Source organism: Ascaphus truei, chromosome 2 (genome assembly GCF_040206685.1).
Source record: "Ascaphus truei isolate aAscTru1 chromosome 2, aAscTru1.hap1, whole genome shotgun sequence".
NCBI lineage: Eukaryota > Metazoa > Chordata > Amphibia > Anura > Ascaphidae > Ascaphus > Ascaphus truei.
Genome location: NC_134484.1, coordinates 145,261,959 through 145,289,599, shown reverse-complemented (window position 1 = coordinate 145,289,599; position 27,641 = coordinate 145,261,959). Strand labels below are relative to the sequence as shown.

The 27,641-nt window shown below is 41.1% G+C and overlaps 1 protein-coding gene across 4 annotated transcripts in view; it reads left to right on the top strand.

Moving 5' to 3' along the window:
- PIEZO2 (piezo type mechanosensitive ion channel component 2) overlaps positions 1-27,641 on the top strand; it is a 504,990-nt gene that overhangs the window by 107,433 nt on the left and 369,916 nt on the right. For all 4 annotated transcript variants that reach the window (XM_075585381.1, XM_075585382.1, XM_075585380.1 and 1 more), the window contains exon 2: positions 15,504-15,599. In XM_075585381.1, the coding sequence (XP_075441496.1) occupies positions 15,504-15,599 (96 nt within the window). The remainder of the gene's footprint in view (positions 1-15,503; positions 15,600-27,641) is intronic.

The window sequence follows — 27,641 nt, the reverse complement described above, 5'->3', positions numbered from 1 at the left end:
CATTTTACAAACACCTTAATGCAATCAGCTTCCTTAAGTAAGTGTTATCTTGCTTAAGAAACAAATTGATTTTTTTGGTTACCTAGGTTAAGAAAACAATTGAATATGTTCTTGCAGTTTGTAGCACCATTACTGTGCTTGTTTTGCAACAGGTTAACTGATGTACTGTATGACCTTAGACTACAACATTCCTCTAGAAATTGACACAACACAAATACAATGCAAATTGCAGCATTTGTGTAGTTACATTCCCCCTTTCTGTTATTTATGCTGATTCTCTTCTACCTTATTTTGGGGGCTCTGTATCATTCTAAAGTGCAGGGAAACCTTTTCAGGTGAGAAGAATCCTGCTTGTACAGCCAGCTGGCTGATGAAAGGTCCATATGGGTTCTTTGCTGTTACAATAAATGAAGAATTGCATTGTGAACTTGTGAGTAGAGCTCTACTTTGTACCTCTGTCCTAGAGGAGACGGGCACTTTGAGGAATTTGGGGTCTCTGTATCACCACACGGAAACATTGACGCACTGCTCCAATTTTGCTCCCAAATTGTGTCACATATGACGCAAAAATTTTTACGTCATTTCAGAGCTGGTGGATTCTTTGACCCATAATTTGATGCATATTATTATATTTTGTTCGCCATGTAACTGCCCCTAACTCTTCCTATTGATGCTCCCAAAAAAGCAAGCTGATGCACAAAGCGCAAAAACTGGAGCAAAGTCCTTGATACATTGAAGAAAAGAGACACAACACAAAAATGATGCAATTGTGATCCAAAATTGACTCTGTAAAGTACATACAGTATGTGGCTTAGCGGTATACAAAAGGTGGACCTTTGATCTCAACATAGATTGTCTTCAAAAGCAATAATTATTCCTTTCAGTGACCAAAAGATAACTTTTTGTTTGAGTTTTCTTTTTCGCGTAAGCATACTGTAACATCTGTTTTATGTCATCAAATATAAGGATTTCCCATCTAGCTCATATTATTTTAGCTTGGTACACAGCATCCAGATGTTTATTATCAGGATTAGGAGGTGTTGCAAAATACCAGTGCTTTTTTACCAATGCATATGCTACACCTATTTTCCTACACTTGCATTGGCTTACCAAGTGGAGCACATTAGAAGAAGGAGTTATGGAAAATGTAACTCAAGCAAACAATATGAAGTGTTTCAAGTTCTGCCTTTCTTCCATAAAACTTGACCATTCCCACCAATGCTAAGACTATGACGGCATAGACAAGACATACAGCATAAAGGTTAGCATAGAGAGTTTGCTACTTCATGCGCCATTCCTAGCCAAGGGGCTTGTGCCCTAACACATTAATGTTATGTCCTCTGCTGGGAACATGCCATAATTAACCGTATCATGCTAGTATGCTCTAATTTCTGTGTACTACACTTTATCCCTTGATTATGGCTTCTATTTGCCAGTCTGTATCGGGTTCTGGTTAAGGAGGAGTAAGAGCATTGGTGGGCCAGCCTGCCCCAATTACCATTGGTGGGACAGCCCACCAGACCCCTATCACCAGCGGCCCCAATCACTGCTCACACTAGCAGCCTGCTCTTCCTCTTAGCCCAGTGGAGAGGGAGCAGGGACGTTGGTGCTGCAGTTCGTTACGTCTCCCTGCTCTCTCTGCTGCCTAATAACAATGAGCTAATTAAATATTGTAAACGGCCTCCTCTTCTGTGCTACTAGTGCCCAGTGTAGGAAGAGTGATAATATCCATCAGTGCATCGGTATTAATCAGCTGACTGGAAGGGGAAGGGGGAAGCTTATTTCTGTGGCTGCACCTGTGCACCAGGGAGAGAGAGGCAGTATGTGTCCCTAAGCCACAGTGGCATACCTTGAAGTATAGAATGTCTCCCACTACTGAGAGAAATGAGAAGTTATAAACTGGTGGTGGTATCAAGACTAATGATTGTCCTTGGCCTTTTTAGTTTTCTTATTAGCTGAATGACAACATAAAGACCCATTGAATTAACAGTCCGCACAAGCTCGGGAAATTAATTCTAGAATTAAAATGTATTCTTCATGACAGACAAAAAATAATGGACCCATTTTGGACAAATGCAGCATAGATGTAATGAGTAGTGACAGGGAGGAGTTTTATAAACCATGTCTAATATTGTGCGTATATAGATAAAATTACCCATCCATAAAAAATGTTTTGCTTAGACCCTCATAAAATATTATAAGACCCAACCTACTGTATTTGTACGATATTGATACCCACTGGAGAAAATGTAAATCCTTCACAAGAATAAATATCGGCGTTGTCATTCTTTGTGCTTTGAATTCACATACCTACTGTACTACTGTATGTTTTATAACCAGAAACTACAATTCACTGTAAACAATAGTAATATAAAATTATTTCAGTAATTTTTTATATGAATATACTGTAGGTATTGACCTGAAATCACCCTATGATTACTCATCAAATACAATTACCTCCTCTTGGAACAGAATAAGTAATGCTCTGGCCACAGCTAAACCAGACTATTTATCAAGCTTACAAGTCATAACCAGATTAATCAATTTAGTCAGACAACAAACATGTAAGGATTGTATTCCATCTAATTTACAGTATTTTCCAGTGTTTCATTGCTTAAAGGACATGAAAAGAAAAGTTATAATTGGGAAATAAGCATATTACACAAATTGTTTCGCTGTTAACACATCAACAAGAAGTGAGTATATCCCTATCTTCAATTGAATTGTGCAACGTTTGAAATAATACAGATTTTTTAAACATATAAAGATTTATCACAGGTTGCAATTCTATTTAATGGATCAACTAGAGAGTTATTTGAAAACCTAATACTGTACTGTAGGTCTCTTCTTGAAACAGTACAGGAAAAAGCAAGGTCCCAACTTAAAGTAAGAAAAAAGAGGGATTAACCCCCAATACTGGTGCTCTAAGGTTGTCAGGATAGATAATATAAATCTTCAGATGTCATGTCCATATTTAAACTGCAAACGATCAGGCTGTTTTTAATGTACTGACTTCATAGACTCCTAGGGCCTCATGCAGTAAGCCCCGATACAAAATTTTCGGCACGAATAGCGAAAAGGCTTTTTTTGGGCGATTTGCCCTCGCAGTATTCAGTAAGGGCCGAATCCTTCCGATCCCTGCTGAAGCACTGCGAAAGCAAAGCTGCCGATGAGCTGTGGCGATACAGCCTGGCTCCCAATAAGGCTCCCGATAAGCCTTTGGTGCCGATAGATGTTTGCAGCTGAGAGAGACAAGCCGCTCTCTCAGCGCAAACATCGGCACCACAAAAAGTATTTAAAAACAACTTTTACTCATAGTGTACATGTGCAGGGGGTCTTCGGAGCTGAACCGCGTTGGTTTGAGGTCCGGGGACCCCCTGCCCCTCGAGATACAGGCCCCTTTATGAGGTGCCGGTATCCCTCGGCGTTTAAAGGTCCCGATCACGTGACCGCGACCTGTAAACAAACCAGAGGGATACCGGCACCCCATAAAGGGGCCTGTATCTCGGGGGCAGGGGGTCCCCGGACCTCAAACCAACGCGGTTCTGCTCCGGAGACCCTCTGCACATGTACAGTATAAATAAAACACACACACATCAATAAAGACTCGTTCCTTACCTTGGCGGCTATGTGCAACGGTAATGAAGCAGCATGAATGTCTTTTTAATTATACTGTACAGTGAGCAGGGGGTCCCCTGAGCTGAACCGCATTGCTTTGTGGAGCAGGGACCCCCTGCTTCCCGAGTTACAGGCCCCGGTATGTGTCATCGGGTGGCAGCGTCGCCGCCATGTTTATAGCGTGCCCGCAATAAACATGGCGTCCACACTGTAACCGATGGCCCAAACCGGGGCCTGTAACTCGGGAGGCAGGGGGTCTCTGAGCCACAAATAAATGCGCTTCAGCTCAGGGGCCCTCCTGCTTCCGCACAATATTATTAAAATACATTAATGCTGCTTCATTACCATAGCGGATAGCCGCTAAGGCAATGAAGGGGTTAACGCATAGTAGCATGTTTATTGGGGACAAATGCCCCCAATAAACATAGCAGCAATACACAACATACAGTATAGTAATGGGCAGAATGACTATTATCCACAAATGGATAATAGTGCAGTTGTCCATTTACAATACATACACAACAATAAAGACTTTAAATACATATAGCACTCACCCATGTCCCACTGCCACGATGAAGGCCATCCTCATCTTCATCCTGCCCATGCCCCATCCGCTTCTGCAAAACAAACACAAGAATTACAACATCCAAATTAATGTCCCCTAACCCCTTAATCACCATAGCGGTTATTAACCGCTACAGTTATTAAGGGGTTAAGCCACCATCACCCACATACCCTCCCCCACAAAGCCCCCCAACCACCCTCACCCAATACCCACAGGGGAGTCCTACCAAATACCCTTGGGCCTAATACCCCCTCCTCCAGCACATACAGTACAATAATGAGCCAAATAAATATTATCCACATAGGTATAATACATTATTTGGCCTTTATGAAACACATTCAATACCGTGAAAATGTAAAGAAAATTGTACTAACCTCATCAATAAGAAGTCTCCGTCGCCAGCATCATCCTTGGGGTCCGTTGCCAACATTATAAATAGCCACAACATTTCAATATCATTAACATAACACTGAACCCCTTAATCACCTTATCGGGTACTAACCTGAAAGGTAATTAAGGGGTGAAGCCATCCTGCAATGCCTACAACAGTTATGCATAACATCCTCAGTGAAATAAATACCCATTGCCTAACCAAATTCCATTTAATCATTCAATCTGTAGGCTCACATGCCTCATAAAACATTGCATTTACAGTGTATACATGTAGCATAACATGTAAACTGCATGTACACGCTGCAAATCAATGTTAACAATACAATAATCCCACTCAAATCGCCATACATCACAAGAAGTATATTATTTAATCCAATAAACTCACCATCAATGAATTAACACACATCAATTACATCCCTAAACAATTAAAATACCATCCATACCAATTACACAATGAACTAAAGCTATCCTAACAGAGAACCACTTCAAAACATAGACAAAAGTACACCAACAATTACAATATACTAAAGCAAGGCTTTCCATAACCTACTGTACGGCCTAGAAGCCCAAAACTTACATCTGTCTAAAAATAAAATACATTTAGCACACATCAATGCATAGCCACAATGATTAACAATACAGAATAAGAAGCTTTAACCACACTATCATTTCTTACCCTGTATATATATCTGTACACATACATACAGACATACATACAGTGGGAAGAAATGATATGCATTATAAAAAATGAAAACATGAAAAAGCAACACAAAAAACAGTTACATTAAGAACATTTCTTTATTAAACTTACCATTACTTGCCCCCACCGACTCCCGTTGATCAGCTTACTCACGAACCAATCCACGACACCATCCACGACACCATCCAGGAACAAATCCACGAACCAAACCAGGAACCAATCCAAGAACAAGTGCAGGAACCAATCCAGGAAGCAAGCCACGAAGAAATCCACGAAACAATCCACGGCACGATCCAGGAACAGGAACCCATAAAAGAAAAAAACATAACAAATTAAACATTAAAATAATAAAACATGACAATCAAGGGTTGTACTAGTTTTATTCTTAGTGAATCTGTATTAAAATACCTTGTTCCGGGGTCTTCTTGACGTCCGGTGCCACGCCCTGGTCTTCAATCTTCAGGAGGAGGTCCTTCCTCCTCGGCGTCTGGCTTCAAAATGAGACGACATAGGCTTTTATAGGCCTATGACGTCACATTTGTCGTCATATGGTTCCCACGGCCCTGATTGGGCCGTGAAAACCATGTGTTTTGGCCGATGTGAAAATATTTGATGACGTCACTTAAAGGCAATGCCAGCACAGCCAATCAGAATGGCTTTGCTGCAATTGCCTTTAAGAAAACGTCATGAAATGACACATGGCCGGACTCACATGGTAAGCCAGCCAATCAGAGCGTGGGAACTCCATCCCTACTCTGATTGGTTCAAGTACCATGTGAGTCCGGCCATGTGTCATTTCATGACGTTTTCTTAAAGGCAATTGCAGCAAAGCCATTCTGATTGGCTGTGCTGGCATTGCCTTTAAGTGACGTCATCAAATATTTTCACATCGGCCAAAACACATGGTTTTCACGGCCCAATCAGGGCCGTGGGAACCATATGACGACAAATGTGACGTCATAGGCCTATAAAAGCCTATGTCGTCTCATTTTGAAGCCAGACGCCGAGGAGGAAGGACCTCCTCCTGAAGATTGAAGACCAGGGCGTGGCACCGGACGTCAAGAAGACCCCGGAACAAGGTATTTTAATACAGATTCACTAAGAATAAAACTAGTACAACCCTTGATTGTCATGTTTTATTATTTTAATGTTTAATTTGTTATGTTTTTTTCTTTTATGGGTTCCTGTTCCTGGATCGTGTCGTGGATTGTTTCGTGGATTTCTTCGTGGCTTGCTTCCTGGATTGGTTCCTGCACTTGTTCTTGGATTGGTTCCTGGTTTGGTTCGTGGATTTGTTCCTGGATGGTGTCGTGGATGGTGTCGTGGATTGGTTCGTGAGTAAGCTGATCAACGGGAGTCGGTGGGGGCAAGTAATGGTAAGTTTAATAAAGAAATGTTCTTAATGTAACTGTTTTTTGTGTTGCTTTTTCATGTTTTCATTTTTTATAATGCATATCATTTCTTCCCACTGTATGTATGTCTGTATGTATGTGTACAGATATATATACAGGGTAAGAAATGATAGTGTTGTTAAAGCTTCTTATTCTGTATTGTTAATCATTGTGGCTATGCATTGATGTGTGCTAAATGTATTTTATTTTTAGACAGATGTAAGTTTTGGGCTTCTAGGCCGTACAGTAGGTTATGGAAAGCCTTGCTTTAGTATATTGTAATTGTTGGTGTACTTTTGTCTATGTTTTGAAGTGGTTCTCTGTTAGGATAGCTTTAGTTCATTGTGTAATTGGTATGGATGGTATTTTAATTGTTTAGGGATGTAATTGATGTGTGTTAATTCATTGATGGTGAGTTTATTGGATTAAATAATATACTTCTTGTGATGTATGGCGATTTGAGTGGGATTATTGTATTGTTAACATTGATTTGCAGCGTGTACATGCAGTTTACATGTTATGCTACATGTATACACTGTAAATGCAATGTTTTATGAGGCATGTGAGCCTACAGATTGAATGATTAAATGGAATTTGGTTAGGCAATGGGTATTTATTTCACTGAGGATGTTATGCATAACTGTTGTAGGCATTGCAGGATGGCTTCACCCCTTAATTACCTTTCAGGTTAGTACCCGATAAGGTGATTAAGGGGTTCAGTGTTATGTTAATGATATTGAAATGTTGTGGCTATTTATAATGTTGGCAACGGACCCCAAGGATGATGCTGGCGACGGAGACTTCTTATTGATGAGGTTAGTACAATTTTCTTTACATTTTCACGGTATTGAATGTGTTTCATAAAGGCCAAATAATGTATTATACCTATGTGGATAATATTTATTTGGCTCATTATTGTACTGTATGTGCTGGAGGAGGGGGTATTAGGCCCAAGGGTATTTGGTAGGACTCCCCTGTGGGTATTGGGTGAGGGTGGTTGGGGGGCTTTGTGGGGGAGGGTATGTGGGTGATGGTGGCTTAACCCCTTAATAACTGTAGCGGTTAATAACCGCTATGGTGATTAAGGGGTTAGGGGACATTAATTTGGATGTTGTAATTCTTGTGTTTGTTTTGCAGAAGCGGATGGGGCATGGGCAGGATGAAGATGAGGATGGCCTTCATCGTGGCAGTGGGACATGGGTGAGTGCTATATGTATTTAAAGTCTTTATTGTTGTGTATGTATTGTAAATGGACAACTGCACTATTATCCTTTTGTGGATAATAGTCATTGTACCCATTACTATACAGTATGTTAGGGGGGTATAGGTGTTGTTGGGTATATATATATATATATATATATATATATATATATATATAATATAATTATTTATTTATGTAGTTATTGTGGGGCTGGGGTGTGTATTTTTTTAATATTGTGGCTAGTGGGGGTGGGTGAAAGGGGTATTAGCCCCAACGGTGGTAGTTTAGGGCTTGTGGGTGGGTAGCGGGAGGCCTTAACCCCTTCAGGACCGTAGCGGTATTAACTGCTATGGTCATGAAGGGGTTAAGTGCCCCCGCAACCCCCCCGCAAGTCCTAAACTCACACCCAGGGCCAAATACCCCCCTCACCCATCCCCGCTACCCACAATAACGCTGGCACGGTGGGTTAACCCCTTCATTGCCTTAGCGGTTAGCCGCTAAGGTAATGAAGTGGCTTTTAAATGCCTTTTTCCTGCCTCGGATGCATGCCGGGGGGCTCCGGTGCGGGTATCAGCTCCGGAGACCCCCGGCATCAATCACAGGCAGGAAAAAGGGCTGATTTTTTCTAAGTGTCGCCCTTGCCGATGCTTCTCCTTCAGCAAGTTGCCAACTTTAGTTGGCGGGCTGGATTGGCCATAAAATCTCCAATCTGGCCTGCCGATCAGCACCGAAAAGCTGATCGGGGCTTACTGAATTCAGGCGGGAAAAAAAAGTCCCGATAAGTGGCTTATCGGCAGCCGGGTGGCGAAATTTTTTTTTTCGGAAGAAAAGTTGCCGGTAATTCCCACTTATCGGGCTTACTGAATCAGGAGGGCAAAAAACGGCTATAAAATGCCGAAAAAGCCTTATCGGGGCTTACTGCATGAGGCCCCTAGTGTGTTAACAGAATAACAAACAGGACTGTGGTGAATTTAGCGGTATGAGGAAACGGAGATGCCGGTGAACCCACTGTAAAGTGTATGCCACGGCAAACCTCCAACCTCTCCACTGCAACCCTCACTAGCCCTGGGGTCCCACACAATGAATGGTGTCTTGCAGCAGATCGCAGACTCAGCGCGCTCGAGCCGAATATCTGGAAGTTGAAAAAATAGCTGCAAGGCGGTTCACTGCTGTCCGGTAGGACTTTAAAGAAAACCTAGCGCAATCAATGATAGATCAGAAAATTGAATGTGCATTTATGTGACAAAGTCTCATAGTAGGGATGAAACGCGTCAAAGTTACTTGCTATGTGTATGATTGTTACTGCACATTCAATTTTCTAATCAATCATTGGTTGTGCTTGGTTTTCTTTAAACTCATACCGGACAGCAGTGAACCGCCTTTACAGCAATTTTTTCTAAGATCCCAACTAGAGTTGCACACTACACACGGAACTAAGGCTAAGGCCCCGGTAACGCAGCTATAACGCGCGCCCGCGAGATTGGCGGCGCGTTCAGCCGATTCCCCGGTCTGCAGCTCACTGCAGGCAGAGAGACCGGGGGGGCGTGGCGGGGGAGTGACGGGGGCGCGGCCATGACGTCACCCGGCAGGTTCGCCCTCATTGACTGAACCGCCGGGGGGCGTGCCGTATCGCTCGACGCGAGTCCTGCTCTCAATTCTATTGAGAGCAGGAGCAACTCTCGCCCGAGCGCTGCGGCCCCCCCTCGCAGCGGGCCCGGCGCCATTGAGGGGAGGGCTCTCGTCCGTGCAGCGTCCGCCACAGCGGACGCTGTAGTAGACAGCGGGGGCAAGGCCTAAGATTAGTGAAATTAGTATAAAATAGCCTTTAATTGAAAATAGATAAAAACAGGTAATGATTGGTAAAAACACTGGTGGCCAATCATACATGAACACATACTCTAACAAACACAAAATAGAAAACTATAAGGGAAACTCTCTCTAAATGTGTGGAGTGGATACATAGGCACATATGTTAGGCTACAAGGTCTTATTGCTGCCCACAAGGCTTCAACATATATGCTGAGTCTAAGGGGTCTTTTTACTGTTTTTGGCGTCGGCCTCTCTGCATACTATAATCCATCCGGACAACACTCAGACCCCTTCTACTCAGCATATATATTGAAGCATTGTGGGCAGCAATAATATCTTGTAGTACCAACATGTGCCTATGTATCCACTCCACACATTACTAATTCCACTTGTCTTAGTTTCGTGTATAGAGTGCAACCAAGTTGGGATCTTGCTTTTTCCTGTATATTTATCCACTCATTCCTCCTTGCACCATATCACCTCACCAATAAAGGCTGATGCAAGAGCTCCCCCCCCCCCCCATCCTTTTCCTTACCTACCACTTCTTGGTTTGTTAAAAAGAATCATAATCAAGGCTGAATCTATGCTTTTCCAGGGCGACTACGCTATGTCTAGTTTGCTCTTGAACATATAAGCATACGGTATTATGCAAGTACAAATAACTCTTAGTACAAACAAGTGTACATATGTTCCATTTATAAACTAAATACTACTTAGCGACCAAGAAAAGAAGCACAGGAGCGCACCAAGGTAAGGAAAATTGTAAAATGTATTAAACAAGAAAGCAATAAAATGACTTACATGTAAGTAAGGGTAAGTGCATGTCCGAGTCTACGAAATGTTCAACAGATCGGCATCATCATCAGTCAAACAGGGGGGCAGTTGCGAGTGAACTGTGTAACTAGCTTCCCTATTCCATCCTTGGGGGCCAGTTTACACCGTTGTGTACCTATTCCGGTCACGATTTTCCACCGTAACCGACATCCACAGACGTCTACAGGGTTTTTTTCGTTCCACACATGCGCACAAGCTCTGGATACCACGCCACTACCCGCATACACGCGGAGGCAATTCCTGCAGCAAGTGCTACAGAGTGAGTCCCAGCGCGCGGTGATCTCCACATGAACGGAACTGCAAAAGCCCCCCTGTTTGACTGATGATGATGCCGATCTGTTGAACATTTCGTAGACTCGGACATGCACTTACCCTTACTTATATGTAAGACATTTTATTGCTTTGTTGTTGAATACATTTTACAGTTTTCCATACCTTGGTGCGCTCCTGTGCTTCTTTTCTTGGTCATTTGGTTCACCGGCGGGGTCTTCCACCGGAGTCCGTTTCTTGGAGTGAGGGGAAACACTTCAAGTCATAGGAGCAGCAAGAGGAGGGAGAAGAATTAATTTCTGCAACACTAGGAAGCAAGAGCGCGGACTGAACTTTCTTTGACTGGTAAATACTACTTAACCAGTATCCTCTATCCACATTAGCAATACAAGGTTAAGTGTGAGGGTCTTTATTTGAAACTTTATCTAGCGCTAACACCGCATTGTATATAGAGTTTAGCAGACAAAATGAGTCAGTGTCTCAAGAGCTTTTAATGTAATGTTGCCATCGGAAGCAGAGGGAGGTAAAGGTATTTGTGAGCTGAGACTGGGATTTAAATTGGGTTCCAAAATGTCAATTCTAATTGAGCTTTGCATTACCATTTGTGACATTGTTCACTTTCTCTGTATACAGTACTGTCTGTGGCAATTGTTGTTATATTGTTTATAGTTTATTTTAAATAAGAGAAATATCTATGGTATAACATAACCTGCTACTGTAGAACAAAAACTTTGAAGCCATAAAACATAAATGAATTTGCCAGGATGTTATCAGTGTGTGCTAGTGTTCTCTGTCTTCTAGTTTATTGCATGCCAGTGTTAGCTAGCGTGATCTTCATTCAGTACATAAGTAAACTACAGTGAATTGTGAGGAGCATTGAAAAGAAAGATATGCTGAGTTACAGATACGATAAGAAGTGTTCATATGCATGTAACCCTGTCGCCCCCAACCCCCCAATCTCACATAGGGTCTATCTTGGGGAAACCTGCTCCGTCACCTGCTCCGGTGGAGAAACAACCACCCTTCATCAGGTGACCCCCAGGTCCACGTGACCCACGGCGTCATTTGACGCGTGTCACGTCACATGGCCCGCTGCGTCATTTGACGCCACGTTGCCATGGTGACGCATCACACAGCCGGCTGACCCGGTAAGTTGAGTATTGCACGCAATCCCCTGGCATTTAATTAAATGCCTGGGGGAAGAGCATGGGGCCTCTGCAACCGCCCCCCCCCCCCCCAGAAAAATCTCCCGCACCCCGGGAATCTGTAGTATACTGTAGGTCTTGAAACACAGAAATGTATGTTTAAACAACGTTTTCCTGGCTCACTCGCAGGTGTTTATACCATTTTCATAGTAGTAACGATACAGAAGGTTGCCTCTTTCATACCTGCTGCTGGCAGTCTCGAGTGTCCTGTCGCGTCTCATTCAGTAATCACAGAAAATTCACATCACTCCCACTTTTAGATTGAATAACTCAAAGCTTGCATTTATTCACACCATTAAGACCAGAGATACACAACGTTATGGGGGGAAACAACCACCCTTTATCAGGTGCCCCCCAGGTCCATAACTACCACCCACCTCCTGGACAATACCTAACCCCCACCTCCTGGACCATACCTAACCCCCAGGCCCATAACTACCCCTCAAAGCCTATAATTACCTCCAGGCCTATACGTCTTCCCTCCCCTCCTAGGACCATAATTACCCCCCAGATTCATAATTACCCCCACCCAGATTCATAATTACCCCCCTCCCACGAGACCATACCTATCCTGGTCCATAACTACCCCAAGGCCCATGTTCCTAGTGCTTCTATGATTACTTACTGATTCATGCATCCAGTAACATATAATAGAGTGAAAAATGTTCATTAACACTTTTCCTGGTTTTCTTGAAGAAAACCTTACCCATGGATGACAGGTGGATTAATATCTACAAACACCAGTAGCTGGTGCTGTGGTTTTCCAAGACTTCCATGGTCTATAATCGTGAAGAATGGAGGCGTTCGCAAATACTTCGGATTATCTGGCCCGTGTGAACTGTTACAAAAGTGAATATACATTGCTGTGAAGAATGGGCACTATTGGGACTTTTCCCAAAAATATGGTTTATAAAATCAACATTTTGGTCTGAAATTGGCACTTTGATCGGAACTTTAGCATATATACAGTATTGGGGTGGGTGTAAGTAAACATCTTACTATATCACCTATTATATTAAATTATCATTTACAACATTACAATCTAACCTATTTTTGACCATTTGGAGTTCTTAAATAAAAAGATGTGCAAGAAAAATTATTCTTGTGTCTTGAAAGTACATTTACGTCCATCACCATGTTTTTGTTCTGGGGAACACCCTGCGACTTTCCGTGAAACTTCAGAAATCCATAAACACGGATTGGAAACGCACAATCATCATCATTACTTCTTTATATTTACAAACATGTCCATGCATTGTGGAATTAACCATGCCTACTGAGAAAATTCTGCAGGAGTTGCCTTTGCTCCGAAATGGTTGTATGAAATATTGCTGAATGCTGTCGTTTCACTGCCTGCATAGGATATAGCGTGATGTGATTTAAGGTTGATTGATGTATGTTAACCTCAGATTGTTAAGCTGTCATCTTGCCAGATCACTCTTGCAACATACGTTTTTAATGTCGATTTAATTTAGTAGAAGTAAAAAGACATAAACGAAACTAGACAGGTAATAAACCATTGCAATCCCTTCTTATGCCTCTGCATTTATTTTTAATAGAAAAGTAATGGTTTTTAAAAAGAGCCTCCACATTTTTCATGGTGATGACATATTTTGTCCAAAACTTGAGCTGTGATAATATTGCAGTGTAAGACCATGAAATCATTAAATCAAGCATTACATTTTTATTGCTTTCTTGATTTGTCTCTCTATATAGTGAGAAGTAGGTGAAGACTGGGCACCTCCGTGAAACATGTGCAATCTTACCAAAAACTGAATCACATATAAGCTACCTTAGTACACATAGTATGGTTGGCACAATACCCAGCAGTCCTGAACATCTCTATTGATACCAGGCGATGTTATAGGGAATAAAGAAGCTATTCAGGATTTTCTTTCACTCACTTAGTGTTAAGAAAAGGGCATACTGTAGCTCAAAGGGGCAGAATTAATCTTATTTGGGATTAAAAAAAAAAAAAGTTTACTCCTTATTAGTTATAAATCAAAATCAAACTTAATAAAGCACATTTCTTAATTGATGTCTTGCATGATAATGTGTATACTAATTAGACATGCAAATATTAAGTGCTACTGATTGTTATGCAGGGCTGGTAACACAGTTTACTGTTCTGCTTGATCCTCCAAAGAAAATCGTTTGTTTCCAACAATGAAAAAGGCTGTTTCATGGAAAAGCAGAATAGCATTACCAACATTAACAATTTTTATATGGTACCTGTGCTGAATGATGTCCTAAGCATGTGTTACTCTTAGTGAAGATCTACTTTCTCATTATGCCATCAGATTTCTTCTCTCTACACTTACAGTATAGCCTCACACGCATATATACATAGTCACTCGTACACACACTCATACTGTATATACATAGTCACTCGTACACACACAGTCACTCGTACACACACTCATATCTAAATAGTCACTCGTACACACACTCATATCTACATAGTCACTCGTACACACTTATATCTACATAGTCACTCGTACACACGCTTATATCTACATAGTCACTCGTACACACACTCATATCTACATAGTCACTCGTACACACACAGTCACTCGTACACACACTCATCTACATAGTCCCTCGTACACACACTTATATCTACATAGTCACTCGTACACACGCTCATATATACATAGTCACTCGTACACACACAGTCCCTCGTACACACACTCATATCTACATAGTCACTCGTACACACACTTATATCTACATAGTCACTCGTACACATACTTATATCTACATAGTCACTTGTACACACGCTTATATTTAAATAGTCACTCGTACACACACACATCTACATAATCACTTGTACACACACTCATATATACATAGTCACTCGTACACAGACACAGACAATCTCTCTCCCTCACAAGTTCAAATTCTAACCTTCACAGCCACACACTCACAAACGCCAAGTCTACCATGTTTCATTTTCATTGTTACATTAATTGGACACTCAAACAATCTAACTTATTTGAACCAAATATTACTCAGCGAATGGCAATTACACATATTGCTGGCATTACAGGACTCGCTGATTTCCACATTGTCTTAATTATTGTCTGCAGAAATGTGGTTTTTATCATATCGTTTTTAGTTTCGAAACCTCAAATCTCCCAATCTGAGTCATATAATGCAACAATAATAATCTGCAACAAGCACAACATGCAAATTTTACATTATTTAGATGTTATGCACTTGTCCACACTAGATGGGCTAGTGTATTGTTATGCCCACCATGCCTGTTGAAAGTATCTTTTATTTAATCTGCAAACTGCTCTTGGGAAGAAAAACTCTGTACCATTGTAAAATACAAACCCAGTACTCCTCGAATCATTATTAGCTTGTCTGGAGTAAAGAGAAATCTTGTGGGATCATGAACGAAAATGTATTTTCCAACTGGTAATGGTCATTGATGCAGAACTCGTATCGCCAGATGCAGCCACAATAAACAGTAACTGAGCAATAACATGCCATTCTCTCTGTTCTTTAACAGCATGCATCTTCCGGTACAATGGAATATCATTCGTCTACCTCATCTACCTCTTGCTCATTCCTTTATTTTCGGAACCTACCAAAACAACAATGCAAGGTAAGAGTAACTTTCCTTAATAACTTCTAACGTCAGAAAACAGTTAGGTACCCATCTACTCATTACTTCTGTAAAGTTACAGTACATATAGATTTATCACCCTATTCAGACCAACTGAGGTTTATATAACGGATACTGTAACCTACAGTATGATGTGGCATTGCATTGTGTGATACGTCCTGTGGACCTTAGTGAGTCTTATCTGTTAGGTAAATGCCTGAATGGGATTCTCCCATTGTCAAATGACACCTGGTTATTTTTTTTCAGAGATGATATTTAAGTAATAATCCAGCCCTGGCTGGAAGAGTTGAAGGTCCGAGGCGAAGCCAGGGCATTATTGGCCAGTAATGCCCTGTTCTGAGGGGATTATTACTATTATAGGTTTTTTTCATAAATAATAGACACTTTTGTATAGTTATATACAGTAGATTTTTTAAATTAAAATTAAATTGTAAATACATTAAAGCACCTCTATATACACTTACACTGCAGCTATCTATAGCCACACACTGCTGCCCCCTCTGTGTACACACACACACTGCAGCTCTATACACACTGCAGCTCTACACACACACACTGCAGCTACACATACACACACACACACCTACACTGCAGCTACACACACACACACTGCAGCCACACAAACACACACACTGCATCCACACACACACACTGCAGCCACACACACACACACACACACACTCCAGCTACACACACACACACACACACTGCAGCTACACACAACACACTGCAGCTACACATAAACAGACACACACTGCAGAAACACACACACGGCAGCTACACACACTGCCGCTACACACAAACACACACTGCAGCTACACACACAGTGCCGCCACACACACACACACACACACACACTGCAGCTACACACACACACACACACACTGCAGCTACACACACACACACACACACACTGTAGCTACACACAACACACACACACTGTAGCTACACACAACACACATACACACACACACACACACACACACTGCAGCTACACACACACACACACACACACTGCAGCTACACACACACACTGCAGCTACACACACACTGCAGAAACTCACACACACACACACACACACTGCAGCTACACACATATACACATATACACGAGAGAGAGAGAGAGAGAGAGAGAGAGAGAGAGAGAGAGAGAGAGAGAGAAACTGCAGCTACAAACACACTGCAGACAGCCACTTACTTTGCAGCTACTCCAACACTCTCTCTCGCTCCTCAACTCAAAATGAAGCTCTCTTCATGGAGGGAGGGGGAGGAGTCACTGCCTGCTGCTGCTGTCTGGCCAATGCCCTGTCTGAGAGCTGTTCCTGCCTCCTGACCAATCCCCTGCCCTGTCTCAGAGCTGTTCTGAAAGCTAATTGGCTGGAAATAAACACATTGGAAATAAACACATTGCAAGCTGCAAAAATCCCTGCTATCTGATTGGTTAAAATTCCGGGCATTATTCATTCATTAATGCCCGGAATTTTAACCAATCAGATAGCAGGGATTTTAATAATGCCCGGAATTTTACTGCTTTAGCCTTTAATTGTAAATTACTAAATAAAAGCATATTCCCTTATCCCCCACCCCCCCAATACTGAACGTATCTGTCAATTTGTAAACGTAGTACAGTGCACCTCCAAGTATTTCAGTATTTTGCAAGGTATTTACAGTATCTGTAGCTGTGCTTTCCTTACAAAACCTTGTGTTCACTGATTGATCTCAATATTAACCATTGATCATGTGCTACTTAAGAAGTATTGTTACATGAGAGATGAGCAATGAAAAGAAGTTATTCAAGTTTTCACACATAAAAAACAGGTACTAGGGAAACTGCACAGGTAAGGGGGGAGACTGCACAGGTAAGGGGGGGAGACTGCACAGGTAAGGGGGGGGGGGGGGGGAGACCGCACAATTAAGGGGGGGAAAACTGCACAGGTAAGGGGCCAAACTCGCCACTGTTGATCGTTGCAAGGTGTATCCATAATCTATCTAGGTGTAGGTAAATTTGTTTTATATCAGCAGTGAAGCATGTTGGACTCGTCTTCTTGAAAGTGGTTATCATTATTATTTTTACTCAGCAGAAGCGAGAACTAAATTGCTAATCTGTTTATGGCTACATACCCTTTATGAAATTGGGCGCTCAGTTCTGGATCATTATGCCAAAATCATCTGGGGGTTTTGCATACTTTCATGGGGACTAATATTTTGAATACAAATCAGTTTCTCGCTATGTTTGAAGGTATTATGCTTCTGTACGATATTTCTTTATTTGAGTTTTTTCACTGGTAATACTCCTTTGGCCCACACTAATAAACTTCTATAGATTAGTGTTGTTTGGGTCCGTATTTCTCTTCATTTTGGGATACATAGTGTAAATAAGTTAAAGCGATAGAGTGAGGTTTGTCACAAACTCAAGACTGCCTCTAGTGGAAATTCTAGGGAACAGTGTGTGTGTTTAAATTTTCAGTGCTTTTTCAGGAGAAAATTGACGGAAGATGGTAATGGGACCAGTCAGTTGCTCTTATTCAATGTGCTCCACTATTCTCCTGGCTTGGAAATAGTTCAGCTTTATTCATTTGAATGGGTTTGAAATCTGCACAGCATATTGGGGCTAAGTAGGATGTGCGATGCACCTAATTTATATTTCGGGATTTCGATGTGATATCTGTGTCAATAACTCCAACTTAAAGTTGCTTTTCAAATTTACGCTATAGCTCCTGACATTTGCTGCCATCGTAATCTTCATTTGTTCCATTCACTCTACTCTTGTTGATATTGTGCTCTATATGGTGTATTTAACTGATTTCTGTAGGTTGCGCCATTTATTGTATTTCATTGTGCTCAGCCTATCTACTGTGATTAGCTGCTGCTAAGAACTTTTAAGGTGCATGGTGTGAATCAAAATCCACGGCGCTCCGAAATATGATAGGACCAAAACAATGGCGAGCTTCTGCACTTACTGATGCAGCCACCAGTATTAGAACACTTACCTGGGAAATTCTGGGAGATTCTGGGGCAGTCTCACAGTAAATGCTGCAACATTTTCTGAACATTGCCTCAACATTTCTGTGAGATTCATAATGGCCCATCGGATTAACACAGCAAGGGTCCCTGCAGTCCCTATCAAACTGAATGGGACTGCAGGGACCCCTGCTGTATTTATCCGATGGGTCATTAAGAATCTCAAAGAAATGTTGAGGCATTTACTGTGAGACTGCCCCAGAACTCTCCCAGGCAAGAGTTCTAATACTCGTGGCTGCATCTGTATGAATAAAAAATATCTACTGAGTGGAATTTGCTTTAACTATTAAGACACGTTAGAATGTAAATGGCCGATTAGACACCATTTTGCTTTTATGGCGTTTTTTCCCTCCTCTTATATTGTATTTATTCCTTTTGGAACCTGATAGAAAAAAAGATTAAATGCTCGAAAGCGTAAAAAATGAGAATGTAAACCTAGGCAGATAACCAACTGGCTGCTATCCTGGTTGGAAAACAACAACACTTGGAATTACATTAAAGAGAAACCCAATGTGCCTGCTAAAGAAAGAAGGTTGAAAGCAGGTTTTCTGAACAGCTTTTCCCTTAAGGCAGGTGATGTCATTTCTTGTTATGTATATGTAATGGCTATAAATATATGGTATCTGTAATAAGTACCTGTTCATATTTATATATGGATGTGACATTTTAACCATGGAATGATGAAAGAGAAAACTTGAATATTGCCTTAAATTGGAGGGATACAAATCTAGTGCTCTAAATGTCTGAATTATATCTGTAACATACTGTCATCACACCCAGAAGTGTAACAAAAGTATAAAAAAAAAATAATTAAAGCTCATCAATATATTTTATTAAGATGTTTTTAAACAGAAGTTGTTGTCAGTGAATAAAAGTATAGAAAATCAAAATATTTAAATATTTTCTACAAATAAAATTCAATAAAACCAATAGTAGTGAAACAAATAAAATAACCTGCACTGTCTCTTGTTGCCTGAGGTTTAGGACTTGCCCCAAAAAGTAATGCAGAGTTAGAACAGTCCTTGGGTGCACAGGGAGGTGAGCAGAGAAAAGAATAAGGAAGAGAACCAATATAGAGTAGTATGGTTAATAGCAAGGGAAAATTAAGTAGATTAAAAGTGTGCTCACAAAACAAATAACTGTAAGCATATCAGTAGGTAGTAGGTTAGTCTTCCATGTTGCCTGTTTTGCTCTATAATTTCTAAGATGTTTACATTTAGTAATATATGTAGAGGAATAAAAACCGTGTATGGCGTGACTCGTGAGGCACATGACATCTTCAGCAGAGATGGAGGAGACCTGGCCAAAAGCTTAAGGCAAGGACCTCCAAGGTAGTATTTTCTGAAAAACTACCAGTGCTATGCGCTACCGCAGAGAGACAGAGATTAGGGAGGTTAATGCATGGCTAAGAAAGTGGTGTAGGAAGGAGGGTTTGGGTATTTTAGGGAACTGGGATTCCTTTTCTGAGAGGTGCCATCTTTATTCTAGGGACAGATTGCAACTCAATGAAGAGGGATCTTCTGTGCTAGGGGGGGAAATGTTAAAAAAAGGTTGGTGGAGATTTTAAACTAGGATGGAGGGAGGAGGGGAATGAAATGGATAACGAACTAAATGGAATAGAGGAGGATACAAGGTGTTATGGAGGTAGAATGGGGGTAAGTGGGAGTTTGACAAGCAGCAAGACACCCATAGTAAATACAGATAACACTAGAAAACTTCTAAAGACTAAACCAAGTTGGCACAGGAAGGAAAAAGCAGATAAGATAATAGTACAAGCTGGAAAAAAAAACTGAAATGCATGCTTGCTAATGCAAGAAGCCTGAAAGATAAAATGGGGGAGCTTGAATTAATAGCTGCAAGGGAGCAGTATGATATCATAGGCATTACTGAGACATGGTGGGGTGAAACTGGGCAGTTAATTTAGACGGTTATTCCCCTTTTTCGGAAGGATCGAGCAAATAGGAGGTGGAGTACACTTATATGTTAAACCGGATCTAAAAACTATTAAAAGGGAAGATGTTTATGAATGGAATGATGAAAATGTAGAGACCTTGTGGATAGAAATTAGCAGTGGAGGTAAACGTATAAAGAAAATGTTTGTAGGAATATGCTATAAACCACCAAATATCTGTGAGATTGAGGAAGCTAAAATACTTTTGCAAATGGAGAAGGCTTCAAAACTAGGTCATGTTTGCATAATGGGTTATTTTAATTATCCAGACATAGACTGGGGCAATGAGATTAGCATTACAACAAAAGGAAACAAGTTTTTAGGTGTGCTTAAATTATATGACCCAAATTATTGAGGAACCAACCAGGAGAGGGACATTACTGGATTTGGTAATATCAAACAATGTACTGTAGAAGTAATAGCAAATATTCAAGTCTTGGAAAGTTTGGGTAGCAGTGGTCATAACATGGTCTCATTTGAAATAAATGATCAAAAAACAGATTGCTTGGGTTCAACAAAGACCTTAAACTTTAGAAAGGCAGATTTTAAAAAACTGAGGACTAATTTACAAGGAATACATTGGGATGATGCTTTTGCAGGGACAAAAGTAGAAGATAAATGGGAAGTCTTTAAAACTTTGTATGAAAAGAACACTCATCAGTGTATACCCTTGGGTAATAAGTATAAAAGAAATAAGTAAAAACCAATGTGACTAAATAAACAGGTAGGGGAGGAAATGGAAAAGAAGAGGCAGGCGTTTAGACTCTAAGGGGGTCATGCACTAAGCAGTGATAAGTGCTTTTAAGTGAGATAAATGCCTTTATAGCGTGATACTGTCTGCTATGAGATTCACAAAGCAGTGATAAGTGCTTTTAAGTGGGAAAAAATGCCATTATAGCACAATAGTGCAGTGTTATCACTGCTTTGTGAATCTCACAATAGGCAGTATCACGCTATAAAGGCAGTTATCTCACTTAAAAGCACTTATCACTGCTTTGTGCATAGCACCCATAAAACCCACTTATCACTGCTTAGTGCATGACCCCCATAGTCAGAAGGGATGGAGACATTGTATCAGAATTATAAGCAATGTAACAAAAATGGCAAAAGGGCAATCAACTTAGCAAAAATGGATAAAGAAAAAAGGATTGCAATAGAAAGTAAGGTCAACCCTAAAAAGTTCTTTAAGTACCTTAATAACAAAAATAATCAGAAAAGATAATATAGGACCCTTTCAGTGTGAGATGGGCAGGCAGATTATTGGAGATAAGGAAAAAACAGAGATATTAAACAAATTCTTTGCCTCTGTGTTTACCAGGGAAGAATACATTCCAATTGTAGTGCCCCTGGAGGAAGCCACAACCTCCATATTAATGAACAATTGGTTAACTGAGGAAGAAGATCATAAGTAGCTTGAAAAAATTAAAGTAAATAAGGCACCTGGCCACGATGGCATACATCCAAGAGTTCTCAAGGAGTTAAGTTCAGTAATAGCCAAACCATTACATTTAATATTCAAGGACTCCATTTCCACAGGCTCAGTGCCACAAGATTGACGTAAAGCAAATGTGGTGCCTATAATTTAAAAAGGGAGCTAGATCACAACCAGGGAATTACAGACCTGTGAGCCTGACTTCAATAGTGGGGAAACTACTTGAAGGTTTAATAGGGATAATATTCAGGAATACCTAATGGAAAACAAAATTATTAGTAATAGTCAGCATGGATTTATGAAGGGTAGATCATGCTAAACTAACCTTATTTGTTTGTTTGAGGAGGTAAGTAGGAATTTAGACCAGGGTAATGCAGTTGATGTGCAAAGTAAAGCAAAGTAAAGCAAATTGGACTCGGTAAAAATACAGTTATGTCTGGGAATAATTGGACACTGAGACAAGTTTTGTTATTTTGGCTGTGTACCAAAATAAATGCAAGTTACAGTTAAATAATGAACATGGGCTTAAAGTGCAGTCTACCCGCTTTAATTTGAGGGTATTCAAATCCAAATTGGAGAAAGGGTTTAGGAATTACATCTCTTTAATATGTAGCACCCTCTTTTTCAAGGGACCAAAAGTAATTGGACAATTGACTCAAAAACTGTTTCATGGACAGGTGTGGGCTATTCCTTCATTATATCATCATCAATTAAGCAGGAAAAAGGTCTGGAGTTGATTCCTGGTGTGGCATTCACATTTGGAAGCTGTTGCTGTGAACCCACACATGCGGTCAAAGGAGCTCTCAATGCAAGTGAAACAGGGCATCCTTAGGCTGCAAAAAAAAGAACATCCATCAGATAGATAGCAGGAACATTAGGAGTGGCAAAATCAACAGTTTGGTACATTCTGAGAAAAAAAGAATGCATTGGTGAGCTCTGCAACACAAAAAGGCCTGGACGTCCACGGAAGACAACAGTGGTGGATGATCGTAGGATCCTTTCCATGTTAAAGAAAAACCCCTTCACAACATCCAGCCAAGTGAAGAACACTCTCCAGGAGGTAGGATATCATTATCCAAGTCAACCATAAAGAGAAGACTTCACGAGAGCAAATCAAGAATAGAAAGGCCAGATTAGACTTTGCCAAACACTATCTAAAAAAGCCAGCCTAGTTCTGGAACAGCATTCTTTGGAGAGATGAAACTAAGATCAACCTGTACCAGAATGATGGGAAGAAAAAATATGGAGAAGGCTTGGAACGGTTCATGATCCGAAGCATACCACATAATCTGTAAAACATGGTGGAGGCAGTGTGATGGCATGGGCATGCATGGCTTACAATGGCACTGGGTCACTAGTGTTTATTGATGATGTGACAGAAGACAGAACCAGCCAGATGAATTCTGAAGTGTATAGGGATATATTGTCTGCTCAGATTCAGCCAAATTCAGCCGTTGATTGGACGACGCTTCACTTTACAGATGGACAATGACCCAAAACATACTGCGAAAGCAACCCAGGAGTTTTTTAAGGCAAAGAAGTGGAATATTCTGCCATGGCCGAGTCAATCACCTGATCTCAACCCAATCGAGCATGCATTTCACTTGCTGAAGACAAAACTTAAGGCAGAAAACCCCACAAACAAACAACAACTGAAGACAGCTGCAGTAAAAGCCTGGCAAAGCATCACAAAGAAGTAAACTCAGCGTTTGAAGTCTGCACTTCTATTGCATCTCAGTTGTTTTATTTCAAATCCATTGTGGTGGCGTACAGAGCCAAAATTATGAAAATGGTGTCAGTGTCCAATTATTTCCGGGCCTAACTGTATATGCACTTGATTAAAAACTGGTTGAAGGATAGACAACAGAGGATTGTCATAAATGGAACTTTGTGCTAAGGTCGTGAGTGGAGTACCTCAGGGATCGGTACTAGGACCCCTGCTTTTTAACTTGTTTATTAATGACCTTAAGGTTGGCATCGAGAGCAAAACCTCCATCTTTGCTGATGATACTAAATTGTGTAATGTAGTAGAATCAGAGCAGGATGTAATTTTTCTCCAGAAGGACTTGGAGAGACTGGAAACTTGGCCAGGTAAATGGCAGATGAGGTTTAATACAGATAAATGTAAGTTTATGCATTTGGGAAGCAAGAATAAACAGGCGACATACAAATTAAACAGGGATACATTAGGGTAATCCTTGATGAGAAGGATTTAGGAGTGCTTGTAGGCAGCAGGTTTAGCAATCGTGCCCAAAGTCATGCAGTAGCTGCAAAGGCAAACAAGATCTTATCTTGCATTAAATGGGCAATGGATGGAAGGGAAGTAAACATAATCATGCCCCTTCACAAAGCATTAGTAAGACCACACCTTGAATATGGAGTGCAATTTTGGGCTCCACACCTTAGAAAATACATTATGGAACTAGAGAGAGTGCTGAGAAGAGCCACCAAATTAATAAAGGGGATTGACAATTTAACTTATGAGGAGAGGCTAGCGAAATTAGATTGATTTACATTAGAAAAGAGGCATCAAAGAGGGGATATGATAACTGTATACAAATATATTCGGGGACAGTACAAGGAGCTTTCAAAAGAACTATTCATCCCTAGGGCAGTACAAAGGACACAGGCTCACCCTTTAGGTTGGAGGTATGTGGAAAAAGGATCCCAGCGGTCACTGCTAGGCTCCGTGAACTCAACCAAGCATGATTAAATAAAGTCCCTTCACAGGATGAAACGCGTTAGAGGTTTTTTCATGTCCATATTTTTGTTTCAATAAAGTTTTTTTTTATTTAATCATGCTTGGTTGAGTTCACGGAGGCTAGCAGTGACCGCTGGGATCCTTTTTCCACATACCTGTTTCTCTGATCGGCTGGAGCACGCAGGACACCATACAGCAGGAGATTCATCTGTTCATCAGCTCCACAGCAGTTCTTCCAGACAGCCAGCTGAAGCCCACAGCACCTCGGTGACACGGGAGTTCGGTAAGAGCAGCAGTTTCTGTGTTATTTAGGTCATTACTCGCAGCATGTATTAGTATGTGTTAGCCTTGTTCTTTCCATCAGTTACTGCAATCTGGCCCCCACCCCGGTTTAGGCCTCGGTCCCGCTGCGCTCGTTGGTGCGGGCGGCCACACGCGAGTTCCCCACCAGCAGGGGAATCCTCGCGAGCCGGTCCCGGTCCCCCCTGGCGGCACAGCTTATACACGCTGTGGTGCGTCAGCCGCTAGGGGACACAAGAAAATGGTGATGTCTAGCGTTGACGCGTCACGTGGTGTGGCTGTGAGCCAATGGGGAGGGGAGGCTTCGGGAGGAGGAGAGGCTTCGGGGAGCGGGGAGGAGGGTGGAGTGAAAGCGTGAGTGCCTGTCTGTGTGTGTGTCTGAGTGCGTGCGTGGCTGTCTTTGTGTGTGTATGTGTGCCTGAGTGCGTGAGTGCCTGCCTCTGTCTGTGTGTGTGTGTGTATGAGTGCGTGAGTGCCTGCCTGTGTGTGCACGCGTGTGTGTGTATGAGTGCGTGAGTGCCTGCCTGTGTGTGTGTGTGTGTGTATGTGTATGTATGAGTGCCTGCGTGTGTGTTTTACTTACCATCAGCAGCTCCCTCCTGCAGCCCGTGGAGGGAGGGAGGGGGGGGAGAGTAGCGGGTCCCTCCGCTCAAGCCACGCCCCCCCTCCCTGTTAATCCTCCCACTCCCGCCCACCTCCAGCTCTGGCTCCCGCTCCCTACAGACCGCATATCGTGGTCTGTGTAGTGTCAGCGCACCGCCTGTCTGCAGTGCGGGCGCGCTGACTCTGGGAGCGGGGCCTTAGCCTTAGTCTCTACACGAGTGCTGATTTATTTCATTATTTACTCACACTGCTGCAGTGCTGTGTCCACCTTCGTTTTCATCCAACAGGATACTAAGGGATTGACTGTTTCATAGCGATTTCGGAGCATCTGGATATATTTTTCCCTTTAGATTGGAGGAAAGGAGATTTCACCAGCAACAAAGGAAAGGGTTCTTTACAGTAAGGGCAGTTAAAATGTGGAATTCATTACCCATGGAGACTGTGATGGCAGATACAATAGATTTATTCAAAAAAAGGTTGGACATCTTTTTAGAAAGGGAAGTTATACAGGGATATACCAAATAAGTAAACATGGGAAGAATGTTGATCCAGGGAATTATCCAATTCCCAATTCTTGGAGTCAGGAAGGAATTTATTTTTCCCCTTATGAGATATCATCGGATGATTTGACACTGGGGTTTTTTGTTTGCCTTCCTCTGGATCAATAAGGAAGTATAGATATAGGATAAAGTATCTGTTGACTAAATTTAGCATAGGTTGAACTTGATGGACATATGTCTTTTTTCAACCTCATGTACTATGTAACTATGTGGGAGGTTTGACGAGGAGATGCTAAACTAACTTCTCTGCATCTATAATCTCCCAGAGCCACCTCATTTCTATCTTATATTGTATATACACAAGATATCAAACTGTATGGGCATTTCCTCCTTTAGTTTAATTTCATTTAAACGTTATTACTTCATATGCATTTTTTATTCTATGTTTATAATGAGTACTTCAGTATTAGGTGATACCGTTTCTTGTTTGTAGTAACAATTGATATTTTAGTACATGTTTTCAAGAGTTCTCCTCTTATCCGCAGGTCAATCAATACAGATTTACAAAAGATTTACAAGTTTAAACAGATGTAAAATCCAAGATAACAATCGAATGCAGATGTTTGTAATTGAAATATTGCGGGAGTCCGAGAGCAAGACAGATGACATTGAATAGTCATTTGTGAGCACATTCACATGTCTCAGACAGGTCTGCAACTCTGACTTTCCCCATTATCTCTTAGCATACAATGCTTCCACAGCAGCTAGTGATTCTGGGTCATGACTTTATAAGAATGAGATCAGTAAAGTAAAATTATTATCAGGCATGCTATATTTCCCAGACCGTATAGTACGAATTTGAACCCTTTTGTAAAAGTGCCGCTGGCTATTTTTACATTAATATAGTCCATTCACATTTTGACACATACAGTACTAGTCTTGTAGTCCTATCCTACTAGAATAATAGTTTTGTTTTCTTTTATTATGGATTGTACTTTATTACTCTGGCAAACACATTACTGTAATTGTGACACTGTTACCCAACACATGAGCTCAGACATTCTGCATTTCCTCAGATTAAGCTATGGAATTAGAACAATTCATCTGAATACCTCGGGGCAGGGGCCTTCTTGCTAGATTTCTGTGATTTGTTTTCAAATGTGTTTTGTTGAATATTTTAGCAAATTTCTTAGAAAATGTGCATTTATGTGAAAGTTTCTGGTCACATTGCTCAACAAGTTCGCCAATTTAGCCCAAATTTGGTGAAAATCACAGTATATGAAGGATAATGTACATGTAATTAGGGTCATGTGACCTGCAAATCGTCTTCTACTGCAATTTTTTTGTTAATTTTTTTTTAAAGGGCACTTTTCATCCTATCGTCAACTTCAGCAAATAGAATAGTTGTGTTGCCTTATATGTGATGAATATATATATATATATATATATATATATATATATATATATATATACATATATACATATATACGTATATATGTATATATATATATAT